Below are 25512 nucleotides of genomic sequence, written 5' to 3'. Positions count from 1 at the left end.
CCAGGAAATACTGTAATATTAACTGCCACATTAACTAATAACCCCTACTAATTGCAACATTAAAAAAATACTTAAAATATCTACCTGTGCAAGACTTAAATATGCTCAATTTAGCATATTTATGAAATAAAACAAAGATAATTAGTGCTTGTTTGTGTAGGTATGTTTAAAACACTGCTGTAAAGGGCAGAAGGTACATATGAACTGGTAGCAGGAATTAGAAGCCAGGCGCATTGAAATTTAGGATTAAGAACAATTTTTAACAGAGGATGATTAGCTGTTGCAACAGACTTTTGCAAGTGAGGAAATGTAATCTCTTAATATCGATAATCAGGCAGAATACACTGGGCTCGGAACAGCCCTGCAATAAATAGAGAACAGTAAGGGACTGAGTGCTTTCTTTGGTGTTATTCACATGAATCCTATTTCTTCTTGGTGATAAAATAAAGAGGAAAGCAGAGAAAAATATGCTTTAAGAAAAAAAAAAACACCAACATGAACAAAATAAGTACAGAGGAGAGCTAACAAACTTTTTCCATAATAGTGCTTAGTAATAAGAACATCAGAACAGTGTGTGCTGAAGATAACACACTTAGCATATTGCACACTTAGTTTTGTTTTGCCAGCAGAAGGGAGGAAAGCAGCAAAGCCTATCGCTGGGTTTAGCTCCATAGCAACTTAGATGCCAGGAGCTACCAAAAGGAACTGGTCGGAATTTTGCCCTGCTCTTCCTCTCTCACACCCGATTTTGATTCCAGCAAATCTTGAAGTAACTTGATTTTGATCTCTCTAATAATGGAAAATGATCAGATTGGAGACTGATCAGCAGCTGCAAAAGGCACTAAGACCAGAGAGATTAACAGTACCTCAAAACTTAACATTGTAGTTTCAGAAACGGGGAGAGAGTAAAACTTGGAGAAACCAAGACACAATGATTGTAGAATCGTAGAATCACAAGGTTGGAAACAATCTGCAAGATCATCTAGCCCAGCCATCTTCCCATCACCACTGCTACCACAAGCACTAAACCGTATCTCACAGCTCCTCATCCAGACCTCTTGAGCACTGCCAAGGACGGCGACTCCACCACCTCCCTGTGCAGCCATTCCAGTGCCTGACCACTCTGAGAGAAAAAGTCCTTCCTTATGTTTAACCTAAATCTCCTCTGGTACAACTTGCAGCCATTGCCTTGGGTCCTGTTTGTTGCTCGGGAGGCCAAACTTCCCTTCATGAAGTTACAGAGTGCAACGAGGTCTCCCCTGAGCCTCCTCTTCTCCAGACTAAACAATCCCTCAGCCACTCGCCATAAGACTTGTGCCCCAGACCCCTTACCAGTTATTACTGTAATATTTCACTGTACTTTCACTGTAATATCAGGCAAGGCTAAATAATGCTGCAGTGGTTTCTTTTCTTAGTTTGTACATTTGAAAGTTCATGAACAGCAAATTTTTACATTAAAACAGAAAAGAAAGACTGCTTTCCCTCCAAAGTTTTTCCACTGGCCTCAGTAACCATTCCTTAACATTTATAATTAATTGCATGTCAAACAACTAACTACAGCCAACCACAGTGTCAGATAAAAACGCTTCTAATTTCTCAAATAACTCCGAGTTTAAACTACATTGCCATCTGGATACCAGCATCAATCCTGAAACGAATTCACATGGTAAAATTGTGACAAAATTAAGTGATATTTCTCTCATCCACCCAGAAAACCTCTCGCTGTCCTGCAGCCCAGGTTGGAGCCCTGTCTCCACACACTGCTAAGGGACGCAGGGAAGGAGCAACCTCTGCAGAGCTCCCATTCATCCGCCGCTTTGCTCACACCTCCCGTAGGCCGGGGAAGGTGGCAGAAACTGTGCGTTTAAAGGATTGGTGAAGCGTGAATTGAGTTTGTACGGACAATTATCGGTAAAAAAAGATTACGAAGAGTAAGATCAGAGCACCGACCTAAGCTTATAGCCAAGGGAGCGTCTTTCCGTGCTTACAGCCCTATTCGTTTCCACGAGCAGGAGGTGCTCAACCCTCCCCTTCGAGACGGCGCGTGCTGAGCCCTCAGAGCAGAGCGCCGGGGAGGGGGGGGGGGGGCGGGCACCTCAGCGAACCTCCGCCCTCGCGGCAGCAGGGCGGGAAGGGCAGAGCGGGGGGACCCGAGGCGGACATCCAGGCCCGCAGGCGGAGCGGCGATCGGACGGCCGTTCCCGAGACGGGGCCGGGCGCTGGGGGGCGGCCGGAGCCGCTACTTAGGGAGCACGCCGCCGCCTCAGCAACGCCGACGTCGCCATGGAGACAGCGTCGGGCCCGGCCGGCACGCCGCTTCCTGCCGGTGCCTCGCCACTGGGGCCCGGGCGGAAACACGCGAGGCCTCGCCGGCGCTGCCCATCGCAACGCCGAAGCGGCGAGCGGAGGTTAGGTTTCTCACCGGACGACTGATGCCGGGGTTCGGCAGGCTGCGCGGTGAGGCCGGCGACGCGGGGCAGGTGGGTGCGCGCTGCGCTGCTCCTCGCCGTGCTGTGAGGGGCGGTCGGTCTCGCGCCGGCGGTCGCGGTGGGCTCTCGCGCCGCTGCTGCGCTGCAGAATGGCGGGAAGGGGCGGAATGGCGGGAAGGAGCTCAGCCTGCGGCGTTACGGCCGGGGAGCCTCGTTGTTTCGGCAGTTAAGTAAATAAACGAACCAGAGCCTCTTCTTCCTATATTCAGATAGCAAGTTCTTTCCCTGCTGAGGCACAGCGTCACTTCCCCAGATCAGGTCCCCCTGATCAATCGGCTGCGCGCATTGCTTGAAACAGAGATAGCTGCAAAACAGCAGCTGAGACGCGGGGTCTTCTCTGAGAGTCTGTGTGCAACTGCAGCCACAGCGCACGCACAGAGCGAGGGCAGGGAGCAGCGCCTAAGTGAGCAATATGCTAAAGTGTGCGTTATCTTCATGCGAATAACGCCACCGGAAGCACTCAGTACCTTACTGTTCTCTATTTATTGCAGGGCTGTTCCGAGCCCAGTGTATTCTGCCTGATTATCGATATTAAGAGATTACATTTCCTCACTTGCAAAAGTCTGTTGCAACAGCTAATCATCCTCTGTTAAAAATTATTCTTAATCCTAAGTTTCAATGCGCCTGGCTTCTAACTCCTGCTACCAGTTCATACGTACCTTTTGCCCTTTACAGCAGTGTTTTAAACATACCTACACAAACAAGCACTAATTATCCTTTTTGTCCCTATGGCCTGCAGGCTGTGTTACCAGCTGCCTGTAGTTCCTCCCTCCTCTCTCTTCTTAACTTCCCTTTTCAAATTGTACTTAGAATGATTGCCTTTTCTTACACAGCACTGAGCAAATCAAGGCCAGCCAGAGATGGCTGTGGAGCAGACAAGAGGAAAGGACTGGTACCAAATCCTGGGCGCACAGCCATCAGACAGCCCAGCAGAACTGAAGCAGAAATATCAAAGGCTGGCTTTGTTAGTAAGTATCATTCTGCTACTTGTGCGGAATTAAGTTTTAGAAACAAAGTAAAAACTGCTGCTTTGATGCAGAAATTGAGTGTGTCCTCACTGACTACACCAAGCTGGGGATTGTCTCAATCTCCCTGAGGGTAGGAAGGCCCTATAGATTCACCTGAATGGGATGAGGCCAGGGGGATGAAGTTCCCCAAGTCCAAACGTCAGGTCCTGCACTTTGGTTACAACAAGCTCATGCTGTGCTACAAGCTTGGGGCATCCTGGCTCACATCAGAAATAGCATTGTCAACCAGAGCAGGGAAGTGATTCTCCCTATGTACTCAGCACTGGTGAGGCTGCATCTCAGTTACTGTGTTTGGTGTTGGTCCTCTCACTATAAAAAAAAGACATGGAAACCCTGGAACCCAGAAAAGGGCAACAGGGATGTGAAGGGTCTGGAGCACAAGTCTTAGGAACAGCTGAGGGAACAGGAACTGTTCAGTGTGGAGGAGGCTTAGGGGGAACTTAGAGCTCTACAACTCCCTGAAAGGTTGTTATGATGAGGTGGAGGTCAGCCTCTTGTCCTCAGAAACAGCGACAGGACAAGAGGAAATGGCCTCAAGTTGTACTAAGGGAGGTTCAGGTTGGATATAAGAAAAGAGTTCTTCCTGATAGGCTGCAGTAGTAGAATGTATAGGATGAAAATTTGTGAATATCAATTTAGGTTTTATTTGAAGGCTTCTCGTGTGCTTTTTTAGAGTCATATTTTTAGTCATGCCTTAAGACATGAACTTAGTGTTTGTGTTTCCCATTCTCATGGTTTTCATATGTAGCAGACTCAGAGCTCTATGAGATTACTTCAAGTTAACTTGGTTCCTCTGTTTTAACCTCCCACATAATTCAGGCTTTTTAATGAAGAGATTGTTTAGCCCACCTTTAAGAGCACAATAAGGCACGTATATTTGATACTGTTTGGTTCAAATGGCCAAATTGATAGACTTGCAGAAGTCCCAGGATTTTTTAAGTTTAATTAAATTAATTTTTAAATTAAATTTCTAAACATAAAAAAATGGCAACCCAGAGAAGAAAGAAGGTGAGTAGACCTCATTTTTATATTTTTAGGTAGGCGATTCTGTAAACTAGACTATCAGTATTGGCAGGGCCATAGAGAGCATGTGCACATCTAGTCTTGCTATATTTCTAGGTGAAAAATTCTAGTGTAGAGGCTTTTCTTTAGAATCTGTGCATTTGGGGTCTAAATGGTCAGTGCTCTCTGAAAAGAGAGTGGGAAATGTTAGCAAACATTAAGGTTATTTTCTTCCATTTTTATGCTCTAGAGGTTCCCTCCCCCCCCCCCCCCCCCCCCATTATCAGTGATGGATCTGTTTTTCTGACTGAAAAGCCATACTGATGTTGTTTTGTAGGTGTTTCCTCCAAGGCAGATCTGCTGCTTGTCAGTTGTTAGTCAGTGTTGTCACTATTAGTCTTTCTCTTCTAGTAGAGCTGCTTACAGACCTTTCCTGTTCTTCTATATCTTTCATATATTTTTATGTTTTATATTTCTTATATTCTGTTTTTCTTGTTTTCCCATATATACTTATTGATGCAGCATCTAGCACATTCTACTGTCTGTAAAGGCATGGTGGTAATAAATCAATTACTTTTACACATCCTGTAAGCCACTGGCTACAGGAGGGACAGGAAAGTACAACACATAGCACATGGCTCCTGTATGAAAGTCACTGCATTGACCCAGAGTGTTTCATGATTTAAAATGTTAGAAGTTCATGAAAGAAAAGTCTGTGGTGGCATGTTAGCATGAAAATGAATTCTCAGATCCAGAAACCAACGAGCTGTGGACTTCTGAATAAGGGTGGAACGTACATATGGGAGCTGTTACTGTATTTTTGTCCTATCCTGATGCTATTCCCTAGGCATCCAGTGTTCATTAGTAACATAGCACTAGTTGGACTTCTGTAATGCTATAATGGGATGGAAAGTACTGCAATAATGGCAGGATGGCAAAGTCTTTGACTGCAACAAATAAGAATGAACCTGAATACAGTGGCTATACATAACAAAATGCAAAGAAAGAGCTACTTACCTTTAGAAGGCCTCCAGTAGGTAGGGATCTCCTGCAAGAGATACCCTCACCTCCATTAGCAACCCTAAATGAGGTCTGGGAAGGGGCGGATCCTGGCTCCAGCCCATTCAGTCACTCAGGTACATTGCATGCACCTGAGATCCCCTGGGTTGAGCCGCCTTCACACCAGCTGCTCAATCACTGCTTCAAGCTGTGACTTAGCTTTTTCACTGCAACCTCTCATCTTACCTGCTGCGTCCTGTTCACGTGAAGTAATTCCCTTGCTCCCCAAAGAAGGCTTGTACTTAAGAGATCTTAGTGGTTGTACACCTCTAAGTCACAGAATGTTAATTTAAGGTTTTCTGAAGCTGCTACTGTACATAGTAGGAGCATTGCTGGAGGCGGAGGATGAGTCTATGTGCAGGTGTTTCAGGTGTTTTTGGATATGGTGGTGGTAGAGAATTAGCAGAGCCACTCCACCTTAGAAAGCTGGGATGAATGGCGAGCACTGCCATGTACTTTTAATTGTACATTGTACATTTAAACTGCCTGTTTAAAGATCTCTTGACAAATGTGTGTGGTCAGTGCCAGCTATCTTAAAATCAGAAAGTCTATAAAGCAACTAACATCTCGTATGCAAATTGCAATTAATATGACTTCTCTTGTGGAGAATATTCTGATCACAGATGTTCATTAGCATCAAGCATAATAAATGTTGGAATTTATTTTTAAACATAATTCTGCTGTTAAAATGAAAATGGCAAATGTCTACAATTTCTTCAGATGATCTTCAGTGTTTCATGTTGAATGTTTGTTTTTTGCCATCTGCTGTTTTGTCTGTTTGTCAACACACTGTATACTTAGCATCCCGAATGAACAGGCGGATGTAAACTTCCAAAGCTGCAAAGAATTGGAGATCTTGCCATATGTCATCTAAAAGATAACTATATTTGCAGTGATACCTCAGGACTGACTTTAACAATACAAAGTAGTAGGCAAGTAAAAAATGTTGAATTACAGCTTGCAAGAACTATTTTGAAAGGGAAATTCTCTTTAAAGTGATTAATTTGTAAAATGTAACTTGTTTTTACCAATCCCAAAGGGTTGATGATGGAAATGGTTAATGAATCATAAAAAATGAAACCATGCAAATGCACCCTTCTTGAGTGAGCACATTTACTTACCATTCTGCCATCTTTTCCTTTGCCGTACTAACTTGCTTCATTTGGCCAAGTCCCCATGAATATTTAAGCAAATTATTTCACTGCAAACTCCATATGATGTCTGTTCTGTGTATAAGGAGAGTATTAATTGGATGCACAAAACAACACAGGTTTGACCTAAACATAGTGATTTTGTTGTTGTTATTACATTATTTCTTCTTACCATCTAAACATTTAAGTAGAAGTTCATATTTACACAATATCCTTGCAACCATGAAACTTAAAATGTTGTAAAATTTTTGCATGCTCATTTGCCTGGCACCTGCACCATCTTAATGCTTCTTACTCTTTAATTAATAGCAGCCAGGAATGGCAGACTTTTGAGCATAAGACATGCATGCCACTAGCAATTTGATCATCGGGCTTTTTTAAGGAATGGAACTTAAGTGTATGCTAGCTTGTATTTCATTGTCTTCTCTAGCACAAAGCTTCAGCCAGTGACTTTGAAAAAATATCCAATTAGAAATGTGTATTTTGTAACCAGCACAGCTCAGTGCCATGAGTCCGTAATTGGCTGCCTTACGTTCATTTCAAGAGGCTTTTTGAAGCATCAAAGATTTCGTGTTCTGGAATGAATCAAAACAGATTTTGAGAATTATTATGTTTAGAGATAAAAATCTTCATCTTTTATCTTCAGAATATACTGACGTTTTTGAGATGCTATATGTGTATGACATTCTTATCTGTAATTATACATATTGTAGTTTTAACAAGAAAAAATAAAAGGGTAAATGTTTTTAGGAGAGACAATGCCCACGTCCCTTTTCTGAGCACGTACAAAACTAGCAGAAGATAAAATCAGTGTGACAAAGAAGGAGAGATTACAGAATCTTGCTGGTTGGCCCAGCGTTTTTTGGTCAAAGAATGGATTGCCAGATTGTTTGCAAGTTTTTCTGTAGCTGCTCTGCATCTGAAAGCTGATTTTACAGAGAATAAAGTCACCAAACATAGAAGCTTTGTCTCGCTGAGAATCAGGTGTCTGTTCCTGTTGATGCTGATGATATTATAGGATACCTTTCAACTGGAAAAAAAATTATTGTGCAGGAAAATTATATGCTGCTGTTACAATGTATGCCCTAATCTTAAAGAAAATCCATGTAATTTGAGCAGGGAGCATGCAGGAAGCTCTTATTTTTAATATGGAAAGGAAATAAAATGTGCCACTTAACACACAGTGTTACAAGGATTATCTGTTTATCAGAAGGGGTGGTGTGTGTATATAAATACAAAGAAAGCGTTCAGATGATCACTTCATCTGTTTGAAGGAGTAGAAAATTTTAAAACAAAGAGCATTAAGCATAGGTGAGAACGACTGTCAGCAGCAATAAAAAGAAAGGACATCAATAGAAATCTAATTTAATGAAGGAAAATAATTTCAAGAATTGAGCTTGTGTAGAGGAAAGACAGCTATCTCTGGAGAGAAAAGATCTGTGGTGTCCTATCAGATCTACGGACACAGCTGAATTTTGCAATCACAAGAAAGGCAGAGGATGTCATATATTTGAAGTCAAAAAGCTGCTTGCATTCGTACTGTCTTAAAGTCCATTACAAACTAAATTCAGCGGGAGGATGCACCTCCTGAGGAACTTTTCAGGCTGAGTTTAAGTTGAGAATTTGAATCTTACAAACTTCAAAATGCTTTCATTTTCATCAGCAGTCTCGTAACAATAATTTTCATAATGAAAATTATGCAGCAAAACCTACTGTGTTTTTCTTAACAGCCTTGAGGAAGACATTCTGTTAGTGTGCCTCGCTGTAGACTGACTGAAGTTAGTACTTAGATATCATAAAGTTTGTTGCAAAGGAATGCCTATTTGGCTCTCCTTTATTTTCATCTGTTCTTCACATCTGATTTACTGTTTATAACCTTAATAAAATACAGGGGGGTATTTTCTCAAGCTGGAACTTGAAGAATTGGTTATTAACTTATACAAGTATTTAACAGAGCTTCATTAGCAAATGCCTAGTTGAAACAGCTTGATTGGGTGGCTCCCGGTCATGCCAATATTCCTGCTGCTCTTTCTAATCTGACAGCATTTGTTTAACTCATCCTTGTGGGTTTTTGTGTGTTTTTTTCTTCTTTTTTACACTAGAGGTCATAGCAGTATTCAGTATTAAGTCTGAAGAACAGGTATTTTCACCCTGTCAGTGATCACATTGCAGAAATGGAAACTTATTAATCTGAATGGTGTCCTGGATTCATTGCATGTATCACAATAGCACTTAAAAAACAAGCATTGTGGAGATGCATGGTACCACTGCGTGCAGAGATGCAGACAGCCATGTCCAAGCAGAAGCTCTTGCTTGCTTAGTTGATGTGGTGGGAGAGGTGATGTTGGCTGCAGCTGGTCCTCGGGCATCGCCTGCTCACATTATGGTACTGACCAGGAAAACTCATTTGGTTGGGCAGCTGGCTAATCAAATGAAATGCAGTGATTAACAACTGATGGATCAGCACGCAAATGGAAGGTGCACACTGGCCACATCTCTTACAGAGAAAGGCTGAGAAAGCTGTCCTGACTTTGCAGCAGTGAGAGGTTCATGGATACAGGTGAAGAGAGAAGGGAACTGGATGTAGTGAAGTACCACAGCAGGAATAGGGGGATGTGACAATATTGGTAGGTAGTGCTTGAAGTACTCATTTGTCAGAGTGAGTGTCCAGCATGCTGCAGCTTACATGAAGCAATGCCTCACTTTTTATTACTTTACTGTCATTTATGAACACAGTTGTCCTTCCGTGCTGCAGGTGCTCACTGCTGGCTCATGTCCCGCTTCTCGTCCACCAGGACCCCAAGTCCTTCTCCACGGGGCTGCTCTTATTTCATAAGTTATTGATCATAGCAATAAATTAAAAATAGAATCCAAATATGTAATGTAACTATTATGGAAATGGGTAAAAGCAACGCATTATTTCTTTCTTTTTGCTTTAAACAGCGGTCAGAGACTGGAACGCGCTTCCTAGCAGTGTGGTTGGTGCCCCTGCCTGTCAGTGTTCAAGGGGCATTCAGATAATGCCCTCAGTAACATGCTGTAACTTTTGGTGAGCCTGGAAGCGGTCAGACAGCTGGACTGTGTGGTGTTTGAAAGGCTCTTCCAAGTGAACTATTCTAAGTGTGCTCTGAATGTGTTAACCGTCCCATCCTTCCTGTTTTGTCTCAGTTGATCACAGCTACATTCTTGCCTCCCATTCAGCCCAAATGGTCAGCAGACATGAGCTCACTTGAACTGATTTGCTGCAGAAGTGAATTCTCTACCTAAAAGGGCTGTCTTTAGGACACATTTTATGTTATTGTAGTAGAAAAGTCCAAGTCCAGCTTTTTTTCTATAGTCTTGTCAGTCTTTTGGATATTTTACTCCAATCTTTTACTTTTCTGTATGTTAAAGTACCATTTCAAAGCTGAAAAATCAATAGTCAGATATTTTAAAAGCCTACCCTTTATTATTTATGCCAGTAAATTATTATTAACAACAAAATTCAGACCTAAAAATGTCCATTCTTAAAGAAGCAAAAGATGAACAAGTCAGAGCAGGATCTTAGCCAATTTTTTTTTCTTTTCTTGACATTACGTGGAAGATTCTCTAGGTAGGTGTTTTGAGGAGAGGCTGATCAAGAGCTCTTCTTTTCAGAGGCAGCCATCTTCTTGCCAACAATCCACTAATAATTCCTACTAATACAGAAAAGCAAGGCAAAATACGGGTATGGTACTATTCTCTCGGTCTATCTATTGCTTCACTAACAGATATTATTGAAGCTCAAGTGAAGCAAACCTTGGATTATTCCTTTACAGTTGCTGATCTATTCTGGATAGTGATTTTACCTTTTCATCTACATCTCTGACTGTTCTTTCATAAAATGTGGATATTCTGTCAAGACTAAGGCTGTATAGAGTGTTTATTAAATAGAAATGGTAAAAAGATCAATCAGAAATTCTGCTGAGTGATTTCCTTGAGTCATTTGGAAAATGCCATCTTGGTAGTTATGAGGATACACTGCAAAAACTGTTTCCTGATTACACATGAAGAAATTTGCCAGCCTTTACCAACATCAACGTATAAGTTAAATTAACAGCAAACTATTAATCAGTCCGGATACAATGACTTGAAGAAAGCACTTGGTGAGAGTAAATCCAATCCAAGCTAGATTTTGTGTAGCTATTTGGATTGTTTGGAATTGTTTGATCACCACAGCCATAACATTTTCAGATTACTGGAAGTAGAATCTTTATGCTGCAGTGATATCTGTGCAATAATGGAGCGTTTGTGCCTTCAGCTATAAGCACAGCATGCTTAACGGCCTCTGACTTTAAGAACTGAGACTTCTCATGAAGTTGTAGACTTTTTTGGTGTTGACTAAAATATGAAATCATTGTGTTTGTATCACTTGGATGTTGTTTATTAACGGTGTCTTTGAGTCTAAGCTGTCTCCTACAAAAGTAGGAGGTATCTTCATGGATTTTTCATACAGATATTTTCTAATTCTGTTAATGTTTAGCTTTTCATGTCTATTTTAAAAGTTGCAATTTGATTGGAGCCTAACCTGTCATTTTGAGATCCTGGCTAGCTTCAAATACCAGTGATAGGGAAAGCTGAAATAAATATTGAAACAAAAACTTTAGAAGTGTTATGCAATTATGTCCACTAATATATATGCTAGTCGTTTGCTCGTCAAGCTTCAATTTCCACAGTGACTTCTGAAACTGAAGTGCTGGAGAGACTTAAATTATTTTGGAGTCAGGTGATAAGCATAATATTTAAATCTGACCTCTTCCATTGTCTGTCTGTTGAGGCATTCCAAGTGAATTTGAAAGGTAGTGGTACACCTTGATTTGGAGTACTGGTTTACGGATGGTCGGCAGAACGAATTCACAAGCTGCTTTGTGCTCCGCAGTCGCAAGCAGTTGCCAGGTATCAAAGCTGTTGGCTTTCTAGGCTGTGGAAAAGTCTTCATCTTGCAAGTCACTGTGTCAGCTGAAGACCCTACCTATCTGTCTCTGCCCTTCTGCCAGATGCTTCTTAGCCATGAAACAGCATCCTGTGGGCTTTCCTTCACCCACTACCAGTCCCTGTCGCCAGGAGAATTCATGCCCATTTTTTCAGTGTTTTAAGCAGCTCTAGTTTGTACAATACAAGATTTTCCCTTTGCTTCATATGAAAAACGTGTTTGCCCAAACTAGCTTTCTGACCTTTCGTCTAACTGCCATAACTGTTTGATTAGGGCCACGTTACAACAACTGTGACTTAATGTGACATCCAATACTGTAAATTGTGAGCAAAAAGGGTCACAACTTCATAAATAACCTTTAAAATTCCTTTTGTATTTTCACCTTTATACTCCTCTAAGTTTTAAAATGGTTTGTTTCTTCCCTTCCCTTACTATGTTTTGCTTGTTTTATTGCCTTACTTCCTGCTGTGTTGCAGTATAGTTCCCAAAAGTGTTTTAAGTGGCGTGTGAGGCGCTTGGGTGGCTCTCCATAGCAAAGTGAGGAGCCGTGGAAGCAGAAAAAAGGGGAGAAGGAACTGTTTTGAAAGTCCTGCTTTCTGGTAGCTACTGCTCCTCTTTTCTTTCCTCTTTTTTTTTATACTTTCATTGGGAAAGTTAATCTTTGATTCTGTTTACACACTAACAGTTGTGGGCTCTTTTCCTCAATAAAAACTGGTAGTTTTACATATTGTTTCTAATGTCAACTTTGTTCTAGAGCTGAAAAATGAGGAATGTGAGTAGTTGATAGGCAAGTTATGTGAGGTAATTCATGCTGTTTTGTTGGACTCTTCTCGGGCCAATGGGGTTCTATTTTTTCCAAGCTGAAGAAATAGCAGGGGTGAAAGGACTGAGAGTCCTAAAGGTCGAAACAGAAGTAACAGCAGTATTGTGATCCTGCAGAACAATAAAAGCAGTTGCATTAAAAAAGGATTTCAGTTCTACATGCTACAATCCTTACGTTTCAGTAATTGATGATGAGCAGCTCCATAGTGTGAGACTAGCTCTGCAGCCATGGGACTTTGCAAGCAGCATTGAACTGAAAGTGACTGTTTCCATGGAAGTTGAAATTTACTTCTATAAAATATAATGAAAATCACATTGCCAATTCTGCTACTGTTGCAGCTAAATGCAAAAGCCAAGCATGCAAAAGACAGGGATTTTGGCTGCAAACACTAAATGCAGAGGAGAAAAAACACATTTTCACTTCTTTCTGATGTCTCTCAGCTCAGGCTCCTGGCCAACTTGACAAGATTAAGATTTTTAAGTGCATAGTAGTACCATGCAGCACCTTGGTCAGAAATTGTGGTTGTCAACCTGGGAATTCAAATGTGAAAGCTGTAATGGTGAATTTCTTGGGTAATCAGAGAGAGAATAGATGAAGTTTAGTGTATGCTTAGGAAAAGCATACATTACATTACATTAAGCAGAAAATGTGGATTAGCCTTTAAAAAAAAAAAAAAAGGCAAATTAATGAGATTAGGACAATGTAATTTATTCTGAGATTTTATGTTGTAATGGTACTGTTGAAGACTCCAGTAATTTTGAAGAATTGGCAGCAGTGAATTGACTGTATAAACCTCTGAGTTTTTACTACTCTGTATTGGTGAATGTCAGTTCTGTGGTCTGCATAACTGTTAGGTACTGCTGTGCACCTTTAATAATAGCTTTTAAAATCTGTTCATTTTTAAAATAAACTATGTTGGGATATTTGTGGGTGTTTTCTTTTGAAGTAGTCACTGAGTGGTGAGTAATTAAATCTTAAAGAAAGCTCTTTTTCCTTCCTTGTGTCCGACTGATGGCTGTTTTCTAGAAATGCCTTGAGTCACAGCAAATATCTCCTTGCAGCAACAGCTACAGCAGCAATAATGTCTGAAATATTTCTCCTCCGATGGTTCTTATTTGACCTTCATGAACTTTGAGGTCTGCTGTGCTGGATGCTGCATGCAGAAGTGGTTATCGGTGTTCAGAAAGTGCTGTAAAGGTGGATTATGATTGCAAAACATACAAGCAGTTGAATATTACGTAGGGAGCTCAGATGGGTGGTTGCCTCACAGTTTGGGATTATGGCAGACTGTAGGAGGAAAAAAGGAGAAGAATGGGTACAATTTTCACCTTCTGGTTTATCACTGAGCAATACTAGAAAAATACAATAGAACAGGTAAGGCATAAGGAGAAACCAGGAGGAAAATCCCAATGAGAAAGAATCATCCTGGAGTGGAGGCTGGAAGGAGCAGAGCAAATCAATAACCAGATCAGGTAGGAAAAGGCTGAAGTTGTGAAAAAGCTAAAAGTTTGTTTGTTTTGGGTGGAAGAAAAAGGAAGAGGAGATGGATTGAATTAATGAATCCAGAAAATAAATTCCTTGCTCTTTTGTCAAGCTGCCTTTGGACAGACATCCTTTGGGGGAATTTTAATCCACTTCTGTATGAACAGATTGAATGTCGCAAGGAACGCTTCACTTTGTTCCCCCTCTTTACAAGTGGGACACACAGGCTCCGCCCATGTTCCCTGCTAACTTCTGCCAATTGAGTGAACATGCTGAAAAGATTGACTGTGGGCTACGAAAGCAAGTTTAAGACCTGGAATCATTCTTTTCATGGAAGTGAACAAGTTTCACGTTTCACAGAGAGTGTTTTGTTGCAAGATCGCTCCAATAAGAAAAGTACTTTCAGTGTGATTTTGTTTTGTGCTGTTGCAGCGCGAGACCACACCTCTCTTTTTTCTTTCCTTTCCGAATACGTGCTGGTGGAAGCTTTTCGAGGCTGAATTGTGCTACTGTCTTCTCAGTTACCAACAGCTTACATGGATGTAAACAAGTGTGGACTCTGATCAGGTGAATGCCCTCGTACCTCTTTATGTGGGTATACTAATTAAATGCATGCACTGCATCCCTGCTATTTTTACACATTAAGCACCTCATGTTCGGCCCACTTAACATCCATCTTGCACATTAGTCTTTGTATGCAAGACAGGATATGATCACGTCAGTTCGATTTAGAAAGCCCATAGGGGAGGCACTGTGAAGGAGATACTTATGAACCATTGTAAACTTTGTTTTCTCTCGTCTCCATTTTTCACAACGCCAGTGCGGCGCAGAGACAATGCAGTGTTTGCGATGCAACCTTCTGCTAAGCATTAGGTGGCAGTAGTGTGTTGTATTTGGCAACTGCTTTGTCGTTTGTTTTTTCTCTCCTGCAGTTTTTATTGCAGTCTAATCAGTGCAGAATACGTGCGTATTATTTCTTGCAGTTTTTTATAAAATACCATTGGATATTCGGACTTTATGGGGCTGTAAGGGCAGCCGTTTGGGCTCTGAGATACATAGGTGAGATCAGCTTGCTCTAGTTTCTGCATAGTATTCCTTCCTTTTTTCCGAATAGACACTATTAACTGCAAATGATCTGATTAGGTCTGTGCCATTACTGGCCATGCGTATTTATTTCTGCCATCTTTTCATCACTTGTAGCCACTTCTAAAGTTAATATAACCTGTTAGATGAAGTATGTTATTTTATACTTGTGTTTTTCATTTATTTTTCTAAGAGGTTGAAGAAAATGTCGGTGGGACCATAAATAACTTTTCATCATAGTGTTTTTATTGTCACTCCAGATCCTGCAGAAATGCAGTTACCTCGTGACCTCTTAGAGGTGTTTTTTTTCCCCTCTCCTTATCCTTCTTTCTCACAAGTAAAGAAGCTCAAGGAGTTTGGAAGGGGTGCTGCATTGTATTAATTTGGCAGGATGATCAATTAATAGAAGAAGAGCAGGGAAGTGTTGACAGAACATGCTATCTAATTAGTACCTGATGAACCATATAGGCCACAGAGCACAGCGCTTCAGGATGACTGCTTTATGAGACCTTTATTTGCAAAATAAACCTGTAGAAAACCTAAAGGAATGTTTGAGTGCAGCTCCAGTGAGGGAAATTTTCTGATTTTCTTTTTTTGTGATGAAAGCCTTCACTTTTCACTGGTATCTTGGGGAAGGCTGAGAGTGCTTGACGCATCATAGCCATTCAAAGCATCAAGCCTTTGTTTTGTATAAGGCTTCTTAAAAATCGTGGAACCTTTCATTTGTTTGGGTCTCTTTATTTTATTTAAGAGGCGAATTGCAAATTATGGGACTAGATGAAATGAATATTTAAAATGAAAGTACGCAGTTGTCCTTTCTGCTTTTTGGAGCAGTGCCTGATGGCTCACGTGATGCAGTGAAATTACTTTAAGAGCAGGTAGCACCACAAGGCTTTGAGGTTCTGCTCTGTTTTTCTAGTATGTGTTTGAAATTGGTTTTCAGTTGAAAATTAAGTGGTTTTGTCATGAAAGGCTCCAAGTGCCTTTCCAGTACTGCCAGACTTACTTGGCTACAGGGAGTAACTTTTTCCCTTTTTGTTTATGAATATATCGATAATTAATTCATATTGTTCATTCAGAAATTCTCCCTCCTCCTGTGATAGGAGGAGAGTTTAATATTTACATGTTTAAATCATCTTTTCAAAATTAGTTCATTTTTCCCTCCAGCTTAAGTTTCTCTGTTCTACTAAAATAAGCCAATGTCTGTTTTAGAATAATTTCTCGAATGGATCTCTTAGATCTTTGTGAAATATGGAAGTGTTCTTTAATCGTGACCCAGTTTAATAGTTTCAGATGGTGAAGTTGCAGAATGGCTTCTTTCTGTGACTTTCCAGGCAGTGCCACAGGGCAAGGGCCGAGTGTATGTTACATTTTTTGATGGCTCAAACATCTAGTGTAGGTAATGCTGAATACATATGTTAATTCTATTATGTGCTGATCTGTGGGATTCAGTGTGGCAGTGTACGTAAAAGTAACAAAAGAGTGAACTTTAAAAGCATTAGGTAGTTCCTGGCATGTTTCAGTTGCATTATACGATTCCTTCTTTTGTGCTGTGTCCAGCTTTATCTTTTGGTGCTCTGTAAATTGCTCTGGAGCTTTAAAAACCGACAGCATAATTTAATCAAAAATATTCTGATCAGCCTTATGATGCCACAGTATAGAACTGGACATTTGCAGCTCTGCTGGGGAGCAGGGTGAAGAAGAGGACGCACTTTCTTGAGGTCTGGGGCTTTGAGCAGCCACACTTCAAACTTCCTGACAGACATTTTAAGAAAGGTTCCCGTTGTCAAAAACCTGAAGTCAGTGTGACCTTGCCACAGAAGCAAGATTTTTCCACTAGCTATCACATTAATCTCTTATGTTCACGCTTCATGGTAAGAGACTTTCAGATGGGCCCTTCTGAACGAAGCATTAGCAGCAACAAAACTCTTCTAGTTTCCAAATCAAATTCTAGAAAGAGAGATGCTGCACCGAGCTGAATTGTCCACACTTGATTCCAAAGCTGTGGGAATCATAGCAAGAGCGAACTCTGACTTTTTGTGAAAAGAGGAAATGACAGGTTGAATACCCATCTACAGCCTGCTGTATTGTTTAGATTCCAGACGTGATTTAGAAGAGCTGTTGATTTCTTACATGTTTATAGATGTGGCTTAAGCACAGTGGCCACGTGGCCAGATTAAGGAGTCTTGTTTTAAGAACTGTAAATTCTTTCTAAGAAGTCTGTCCACATAGCCTGTAAATAGTTGCAGAAGTGGAAGCAGGTGTATGACACAGTCCAGCTCTTCCTCAAAAGTTAAAACCTCTTGATTCCTGTGAGCATTTGGTCAGACCTACACAGATTTGGTTGTTGGTTTAAATCTAGCCAAGGCTGGTGGTGTCTTAATTGCTACCACAGAGCAGCCATTTGGCCTGTGTGAGATGAATGTTGTCAGAGTACCTTCTGCAAGGCGGACATTCATCCACTGGGAACGTATCAAGAAAGTTTTCATTAATTGGTCCCTTTGTTGGCATTTGTGGCACAGCAGCCAAAATCTGACTATGAACAGACACTCTGTGTTGGGGGTGAGATTTATTGGCAAGTCTCAGTGCAAGAACTGGTATTTACTACACACGTTGTAAGCGGGAGCAAAAGGCTTTCCTCTTAAGAGCAATCTGCCATTAAATTTACTCTATTTTTTTCTTCAGATACAGAAATGTAGCAAGAACTTACAGACTACAGTGGGAAATTAAGCATATTAACAGATTTGTCCTGTGTAATGTTGACTGTCTTGCAGTTTTCTTTTAGCAAGATGCGAAGTGTTATGATGAGCTCTGTAGTCTACAGACAAATTGACATGGACCTACGAATACTTGTGTCAGATGGGAACACTGGTAGTTTGTGTCCTGACCTCGTTAGCTTCACTTGTAGATAATAACAGTCACAGTTAATAATGCATAGAGCGTATGAGAAATGTTTTTAAACTTAGTTGGCAATTTCGATGTGTTCACGTTATCTCGTGCACGTTGCTCTTTTGTTGAAATTCTTGAGCTGTGTTGCATTGCAAGAGGCATACATACTAGTAATTATTTCTGTATGTTGGCTTTTAGTGCAACGCTCCTGATTGTTGCTGAACTTGGAATAGAACAAGACAGTTCGTGTTAGGTTTTCTATATGTTCATACATATTGCCTTTAAAATTTTAGGGTTTGTATTGTGGAATAAAGAAAAAAAAGAAAAAGTCTGGTATTAACTAAACAAATGGCCATATTGACACTGAGAGAGAGTTTGGACTCTGAAATTTGAATATACTGGCTAATATACAGATTGACCATCCTTCCCCCCTCCGCCCTCCCCCTTTGCCCACTCCCCCCTCCAAATATTGACGATGAGATTTTAAAAAGGTTTGGTAATCTTTACAATTCCAGTTAGCAGTCAGAATCTCATTCTGTTGGATTCCACTCTGTGAATCTGGAATTTGAATATAATGGCATTTTTTTTATCTGAACAGTGTAAAATCCAACTGCTGTGTCCACTTGTACTCATTGAACTCTCCCATCATTGGAGTGGACGTCGATGGTGTGCACTGCTGTTATCTCATCGTTCCCAGTGCTAATCCACAGTCACTTTCACTCTTGCTTAGTTAATCCAGCCAGCTCTTTACAGCATTTCTCAACTATTACCTCTTCTGTTTGCAATTTTAATTCACTCCTGTCATTCACAAAAAATGGTAGCTACGCCAGATACCAAGCAGTGCTTTATCTGCAGTGTTTGGGTTGAGCTCCTCCTGACCGTGACCACATTTCTTTGACACTGCTTATTTTTTAATACAAATGCAGTTCTTTTTCCAAGTTCCAGGAAATACTGTCGTTGCACTGTAAGTCAGGAACACTTTCTGTTACATTTATGGTAAGAAAAAAGAAAAGAGAGAATACCCACCACAACAAAACCAAACAATTCATGCTTTCTAGACCTCTTATTGCTGGGTGCATTATGTTGAACAATACTGTCAGACTGTAAATTTGTCATGGCTACTGCTGTATGTCTAAGACAGGGAAGGATGCTGAGAGATACTCCATCATTGACCCATATTTAGTCACTAGATGTAGTTCCTGCAAAATCGTGTGGGTATTTGAATTCATGTAAGTAATCTCTTTAAAATCTTTTGACTTGATTCACTTAAGAACTTCAGTCAAATCTCTAGCCTTGTATCTGCAAATACAGATACACATCCCTACTGAAATCAAGCACAAATGTAAGACATACCAATTAAATTTAGGCAAGTAAGAGCTCTTATTTATCTATAAAATACATAGTAACAAATTAAAGCACTTTTCCACAGTTAAAATAAAAATCTGGCTGTAGTAATAGCAGTAGGAGAAGATAAAGCCTCCTGTTTCGATGTATGGAACTGGGGATGTGGTGCATCTTTGGATTTTAAAATAAATATCCTTTTTGGACAAAGTAATCATTGTAGTGCAGTAAGTAACAAATGACAAGAAATAGTAATCTTTAACCTTTTCTGAACATCACCCTTGTAATTTGTCACACAGAAGAGTACTTATGAATATTCATTCATATTTACTTATGAAAGTTTGACTATATAATGCAGAGTAGTTATCATGTATTCCATAGTTCAGCAAGAGACTGCAGTCTAGCATAAAACCATGGCTGTATGCTTCACCCCTCCAATAAATCGTCGTGTTAGGCTGATTCTCCCTGGGCACTGTAAATTTCTTTTGAAGAGTGAGTTCATTAGCACCAATAAGGAATGTACATTAAATTGATTTAACTAAAAATTTTCTGCTTGCTAATTTGAATTTGATTAAAATCAATCAATCCCATTACCTTTATTGCATGAAGTTAAGTAACTTGTACAAGAGCTAGGAGGACAGGGACCTTTGTGTGTCACCTGTGTTGCTTGATTTGTGCAACCAAAACTCAGCCAACTATCTTAGTTTCCCATCCTGTGCAATGAGTTCTAAAGCTCTGTTCACATGGTTGCCCAGATACAGTGACCAGGTGGTCTTCATTAACTTCCATGCGGATCAGCGATTGATTTTTCAATTCTTAAAGTGCAAAATGGACCAAACTTCACAGAGTATAAAGTGGGCAGAAATAAAGACTGTAGCAGTTGACTGTGCTATATATAGCATGTTTTGGGTCCTTTCTGTAAGTGATGTGGGTGAAAACCCAAAAAATTGGGAATTGTTTAACTCGTTCATGATTACTGTAATGCTAAAGCAAATGTTGCAACTACTGTTCTGAAGACACTGGCTATCAATGTAAGGCAGTGCCCTTATCAGCTGCAAGAATCAATAAGAAGTTAGTAGACTACTAGCTTAGAAGCCCATATCAGTACCTGACTGACAGAGTAATTTTTGGAAACAGTCTACAAATTATTTTGTAGACATCCTTATTTGTTTTTATAAAGTTCTATTACGTAGTAACATGTTGGTAAAAGTTATTGCTGGGTTCAGGAAGAAAACCGTCCCAAAGCAAACACATGAATGATCAGCAAAAAGCTATCTTTATGGAAACACTGTTCCTTCACAAACATTGTGCATATGTAGCTAGAAAGATAAATACAGCCTAAGTGCAGTAACACAGCTGAAAATAGTGCTCAAGTGGCAAGTATGAATGACAGGAAGGTAATTTGCACAGATTTTGAGAAGAGATCTTGTAGGAGATGCTGGTAGGCACTAACATTTTGAGTAAGAGCTTACAACTGGCCATACATAAGGAGACACGAGCAATAGTTCCGTTCCTGTAGGAGGAGGCAAGTCGAGTAGAAAACAGGCTTGTCTGTTTTCATCATACGGCTCGTAACGTGTTCACAGCTGAGATTAACCTAGAAATAAAGCTGAATGGGAGGAGGAGATCAGAGACATAGATCAGATTTAACCTTCCTCAGAACAAAACTCCTGGCTGGTGTTGAGGCAGCTCTTCTGAAGGGTAAACTGGAGAGGGAAAAGAATTGGAAGCGTGAATATGGCATCTAAGAATGGAAGACAGTGCCACAAAAGAGTTTGATTAAAGTCTGAAGCACTGATAAGAGTACTGTGCACAAAGGGCAGATACTGGTGGGTTGGTTGAAAGTTTGTCACTTGGCTGGTGTCTGATCTGCCTGACGAGGGTCTAAAATGGCTGGAAAAGAGAACAGCTCATTTGTTACCTTACAGTGATATAGGACTGCATGGGTAGCTGAATCATGAATGGATTTTTGCTTCAAAGGAAAGTATTCTTGTATTTTGATCCGCAAGCTGGACAGTAGGATGAGGGAGTCAATGAGAACAGGTCCGAAACAAGTGCAAATGAAACAGGAAATTAAAGGTTCAAAGTGAAAGAGCAGAAGTTTGAGGATTTATCTTAGTGTAGAGGGAAAGGCTAAGTTTATCAGATGGTAGCAGAGTAATAGCTCCAAGACAAGCAGGAGAAAATACTTTCAGAAAGCATGAAGATTTAATCAGTAAATGCCCTGCAACGTAGTTATTAGTTCTATAGGAAAGAAAAGCTGAAGGATGAACCTGAAGAGTAACGAATCTTAACACTTCATTTAAGAAATGAACACAAAAGCCTTTTCTGCATTCATTATTGTTTTTCCAGAGCATTTTTATGACACTTCCAAAAATATTTTTCAGTCCGTCAGTTGTAGTGTAGCAAAGGAAAAGTGTAACCAGTTTTGTGGGCTGCTTTTCTCAGGTGTCCTTGGCAGGAGAGAAGCTGATGATCTTAGTGCTGTTTTGGGCAATCGGTCGCCTGTAAGAAACTGAGAGAGAAGGTGTGGCCTATCCAAACATACAGTAATAAGAGCAGTGGTTTTGTGATGCTGCTATTCAACTGGAGCTAATGAGATTTCAGTAGCACAAAGTCTGGTACAGCACTCCTTGAGTAGGCCTATTTACTTCAAATGTTCTTTTGCATGTAAACTTGCAGGGGAGCGTTCACTGCATCATTCAAGGGCAATAAAATATGTAGCAGTCATACAATTTTTTTTTTAATATATACTGTAATTATCCCAAAAATATTTGGGGTGAATCAATTTTAAATAATAACATCTGAATTTTTAGATTAATTCATTAATATTTTTTAGGTAAAATAACTGCAGAATACCTACCTAAAAATATGTTCGTATTTTGAAAATATCATGGCCCTGGGCAGCCTGGGCTGCTATGAAATGTGGAGGTTGGTGGCCCTGCGTGTGGCAGGGGGTTGGAGATTCGTGATCCTTGAGGTCCCTTCCAACCCTGGCCATTCTGTGATTCTGTAAAAGCAAATCATGTAAGCCTTTAATGTGAACTGTTTTGCTTCATATTCTTATTAAGCACAGGTTATAAAAGAAGACCTTTCACATGTGGTATGCAATCAATTGTCAATTAAAATACAATTGGAAAAGCCGTGGTTCCAGAAAAATGGATTTGAAAAATGATGCTTTGAAATAGCTTTAGCAATACAATGTGATGTATGATAGCAGAAGCCTGAGTTTAGTGCCTACCAAGTAAAGGTGTGATTGCTCATTTTCTAATTGGCTATTTAGAATATTAAATACAATTACCTCCTTTTTGTTTGTTGGTTTTTGTTTTTCTGTGCCTTAGAATTCTGTCATCTTCAGCTGGGGAGGCAGAGTGGGGATATCTGTAAATAAACTCTCAGATCACAACTGCTTCAGTTGTATTTTCAGCAAGTTGCAAGGCAGTGTTTAGTCCCAAACACGGAGGTAACTTCAAGTGTGCTTTCCATGCCAAAAGCACCCATTTGTGTGCACATTTTGTGCTCTCAGGTGTATATGGAGAAAGGTACGCGGAAAAGAGTTGAAGATGAGCATTTTGCTCTTAGGTTGAATTGGGGATTGACACAGATAACACCCATCAGTGTTGACAATCAGCAAATGACAGTTACCACCTGTTAGTGCCCAAATGGACTCCTTTCAAATTTTGGGTCCTGTAAAGCACAGGCTATGTTAGTCTTCTTGTCTTTCCATATTGAATTGTAAAGTAAACCAGTGGAATTCAGTTAATCAGAAATCTACTGAAACGCTTGTATAAGAGATTTTCCAAGTCTGAAAACGTTTGTTGTACAAGTCAGGGCCCAAACTGATGTCAGTATAAGGAGCAGAAGTTAAAGCTCCGGAATGAGGGATGTTTTGAGAACTAGGCATACAGGAAGGTGGTGCTTTGAGGATTACTTCCCAGTAGACATTTGAACCAAAAAGAAGACAGAATGCTCTGCTCAGAACCAGTAGCTGCAAATGGTTTAAAAAAGTGATGCCATTTCACTTATTACTGCCAATAGGATGTAGGCTTTCTTGCAGTTATGTCCTTGAATAACCATTTCTTAATAAAATGACATACTTTCTGTAGCCAGTGATCCATGACTTTAAATATTTGGAAGGGCTGTTGATTCACTGAACTGCAAGAAATTAAAGATGCTGAGGCATATTTTCAAAAGTAGAACTACATGCTTTATAAATTACTATGAATTTGATCATGTATATTCTTTTTACTGTTTGAAATAATGGTCAAAAAGCCTACTTACATGCAACACATTATTCAGTTTACCTGCAGTAGAGTTAAGTAAATGTTGGTGGCATTGCTGAAATCGGCTACGTGTAATTTTACAAAGATGTCAGCACCTGCAGCATCTCCCCTTGTTCCTGTGTTAGAGTCCTCTGCACCTATTTCTGTTTGTCGTGGCCGTTCTCTCTCTAGGTAAAGTGTCCATAAGACCAATGATTCCATCAGCAAATTTGCCAGTCAGTGCACATGGTGACATTTGTGCCACTGGTGATTTGGTTGCCATTTCACTGGTCTAATTAAATAGGCAGTTTTCTCTTGTGCCCACAATCATCGTCTCCCTTCCTTTGGCACCTTAGCTCATAGCTTCTCCTTTTTTTTCCCTGTCCTTTTAGCTGAATATCAAATGCATTATTGATCGTTCCTCTTCCACCCCTTCTCTCTTCCGCTCCCCTCAACTTTTTTTAATCTCTTTTTTTTTTTTGATTGGCAGTATCACCCAGACAAACAGAAGGCAGATGTGCCAGCAGGAGAAGTGGAGGAGCGTGTGCAGAGGTTCATCGAAATTGATCAAGCGTGGAAAATTCTAGGGAATGAAGAGACAAAAAAAGAGTATGACCTGCAGCAGCGTGGTAGGTTCCTGCCAAGGAGTGCTGTGGTGGCAGCAGCTCTTTAAATAAGCAGGGTCTGGGAGTAGTAGTGAGATGGTATTTTAAAATGCTGTTTGTTGCTGAACCAAATGTTTCTTTCACTCTTGTCCTACTTTCAAACGTGGATCCATTATTTATAGCTCTTGCTACACATACATTAGATAGTGAAAACACCAAATTGCCTCCAACGAAACATTAGGTGGCGTTATTCCTAATAATCTGAATATGGGATTTATACTAATTATAGACCTTATCCCCTTTTAAGTTATTAAGGCAGCTTCATTAAGTGTTCCTCGTTTATTTATTTTTAATTGGAGTCCCGTTCTACATTAGATTGCAGTATTTTAGATGCAGGCATTATTTAGTTTATATCTGGTGTTCAGTGTGCATGGTATGCAAGCCCTTCTGAGTCGTTACGGCACGTTCTTTCTGGCTCTTTGTTTAAGGTAGCTCTCATAATTCGTCTGCATTCTAAATTAGTCTAAAGCAAGTTTATAAACAATATTCCAATATAGCACATTAACTAGGCAGCTCTAGCATGCATTTCTTTTCATACCTCTCAGAAAATAGCTTCTTAAAACAGTGACAGGCTGTTGTGAGAAAGAAAGGGGGGAAATGTAGGTCAGGTCTGTCACACATGGGCTACCATTACATGAAGTGATAGGCTGTCTTTCTGCTCTGGCCTCGGGATAGGAGTCCCTCAGCCTTCCATTAGAACCTTCAATAAATGTATATCCACCCTACATGTTAATGGGGGGAGTCAATAATAGTGTACTGCCTGTGGGGAAAACACTCAGTCGCACTCTGCAGTAACACACTCTGGTCCGGCATTGACGTGTAGCCACCATCACTTCTGAATGTGTCTGATAAAAGCCCACTGTCTCTGCAGCTTGTTATTGAATTCTCTTCCATTGTACATTGGCACACCATCAGACCTTTCTCTCTTGTGCTGATTTTTAACTCCCCTGCCGCTGCGGATAGCAGAACTTGGAGAAACAAAGGCTTAGTCATTCCGGTAGATGTGCATCACTGCAGGATGAAAAGAGTGATATAGAATTGTATATGCCCAGTATGAATTCTCCAGTTAAATAATCTTGTATTTCAGGCTTTGTGTGGGTTCTGAAAAGAGGGTGGGAGGGGCTAAAAAAGAAAAAAAGGAAATAGATATTTAAGAAGGAAGGAAAAAATGGATCCTGTGCTAATTTCTTATGTAAACAGTATTAGGGTCCATCCTAAATAACTTATCCCAGTCTTGTTTTTCAAATGTCTGCTGTGGTGCCAGAACAGGAATTTCTGTTCTCATTG

The 25512-nt window shown here is 40.4% G+C and overlaps 1 protein-coding gene and 1 long non-coding RNA gene across 4 annotated transcripts in view; one reads left to right on the top strand and one right to left on the bottom strand.

Annotated features, from left to right (window-relative positions):
- Nucleotides 1–5585, bottom strand: part of LOC125695515 (uncharacterized) — a 175238-nt gene extending 169653 nt beyond the window's left edge. Inside the window, exon 1 of the long non-coding RNA XR_007377977.1 lies at nt 5537–5585. This is a non-coding gene — a long non-coding RNA (uncharacterized LOC125695515). The remainder of the gene's footprint in view (nt 1–5536) is intronic.
- DNAJC24 (DnaJ heat shock protein family (Hsp40) member C24) overlaps nt 2276–25512 on the top strand; it is a 40372-nt gene continuing 17135 nt past the window's right edge. For all 3 annotated transcript variants that reach the window (XR_007377976.1, XR_007377975.1, XM_048950069.1), the window contains exons 1-3: nt 2276–2480; nt 3323–3457; nt 24051–24189. Coding sequence is in view for 1 of the 3 variants with exons in the window: in XM_048950069.1 (XP_048806026.1) it covers nt 3350–3457; nt 24051–24189 (247 nt within the window). In the remaining 2 variants the exon portion in view is untranslated. The remainder of the gene's footprint in view (nt 2481–3322; nt 3458–24050; nt 24190–25512) is intronic.

Source organism: Lagopus muta, chromosome 6, assembly GCF_023343835.1.
Source record: "Lagopus muta isolate bLagMut1 chromosome 6, bLagMut1 primary, whole genome shotgun sequence".
Lineage (NCBI taxonomy): Eukaryota > Metazoa > Chordata > Aves > Galliformes > Phasianidae > Lagopus > Lagopus muta.
Note: the sequence above shows the minus strand (reverse complement) of the source record. Positions and strands in the feature narration are given on the sequence as shown.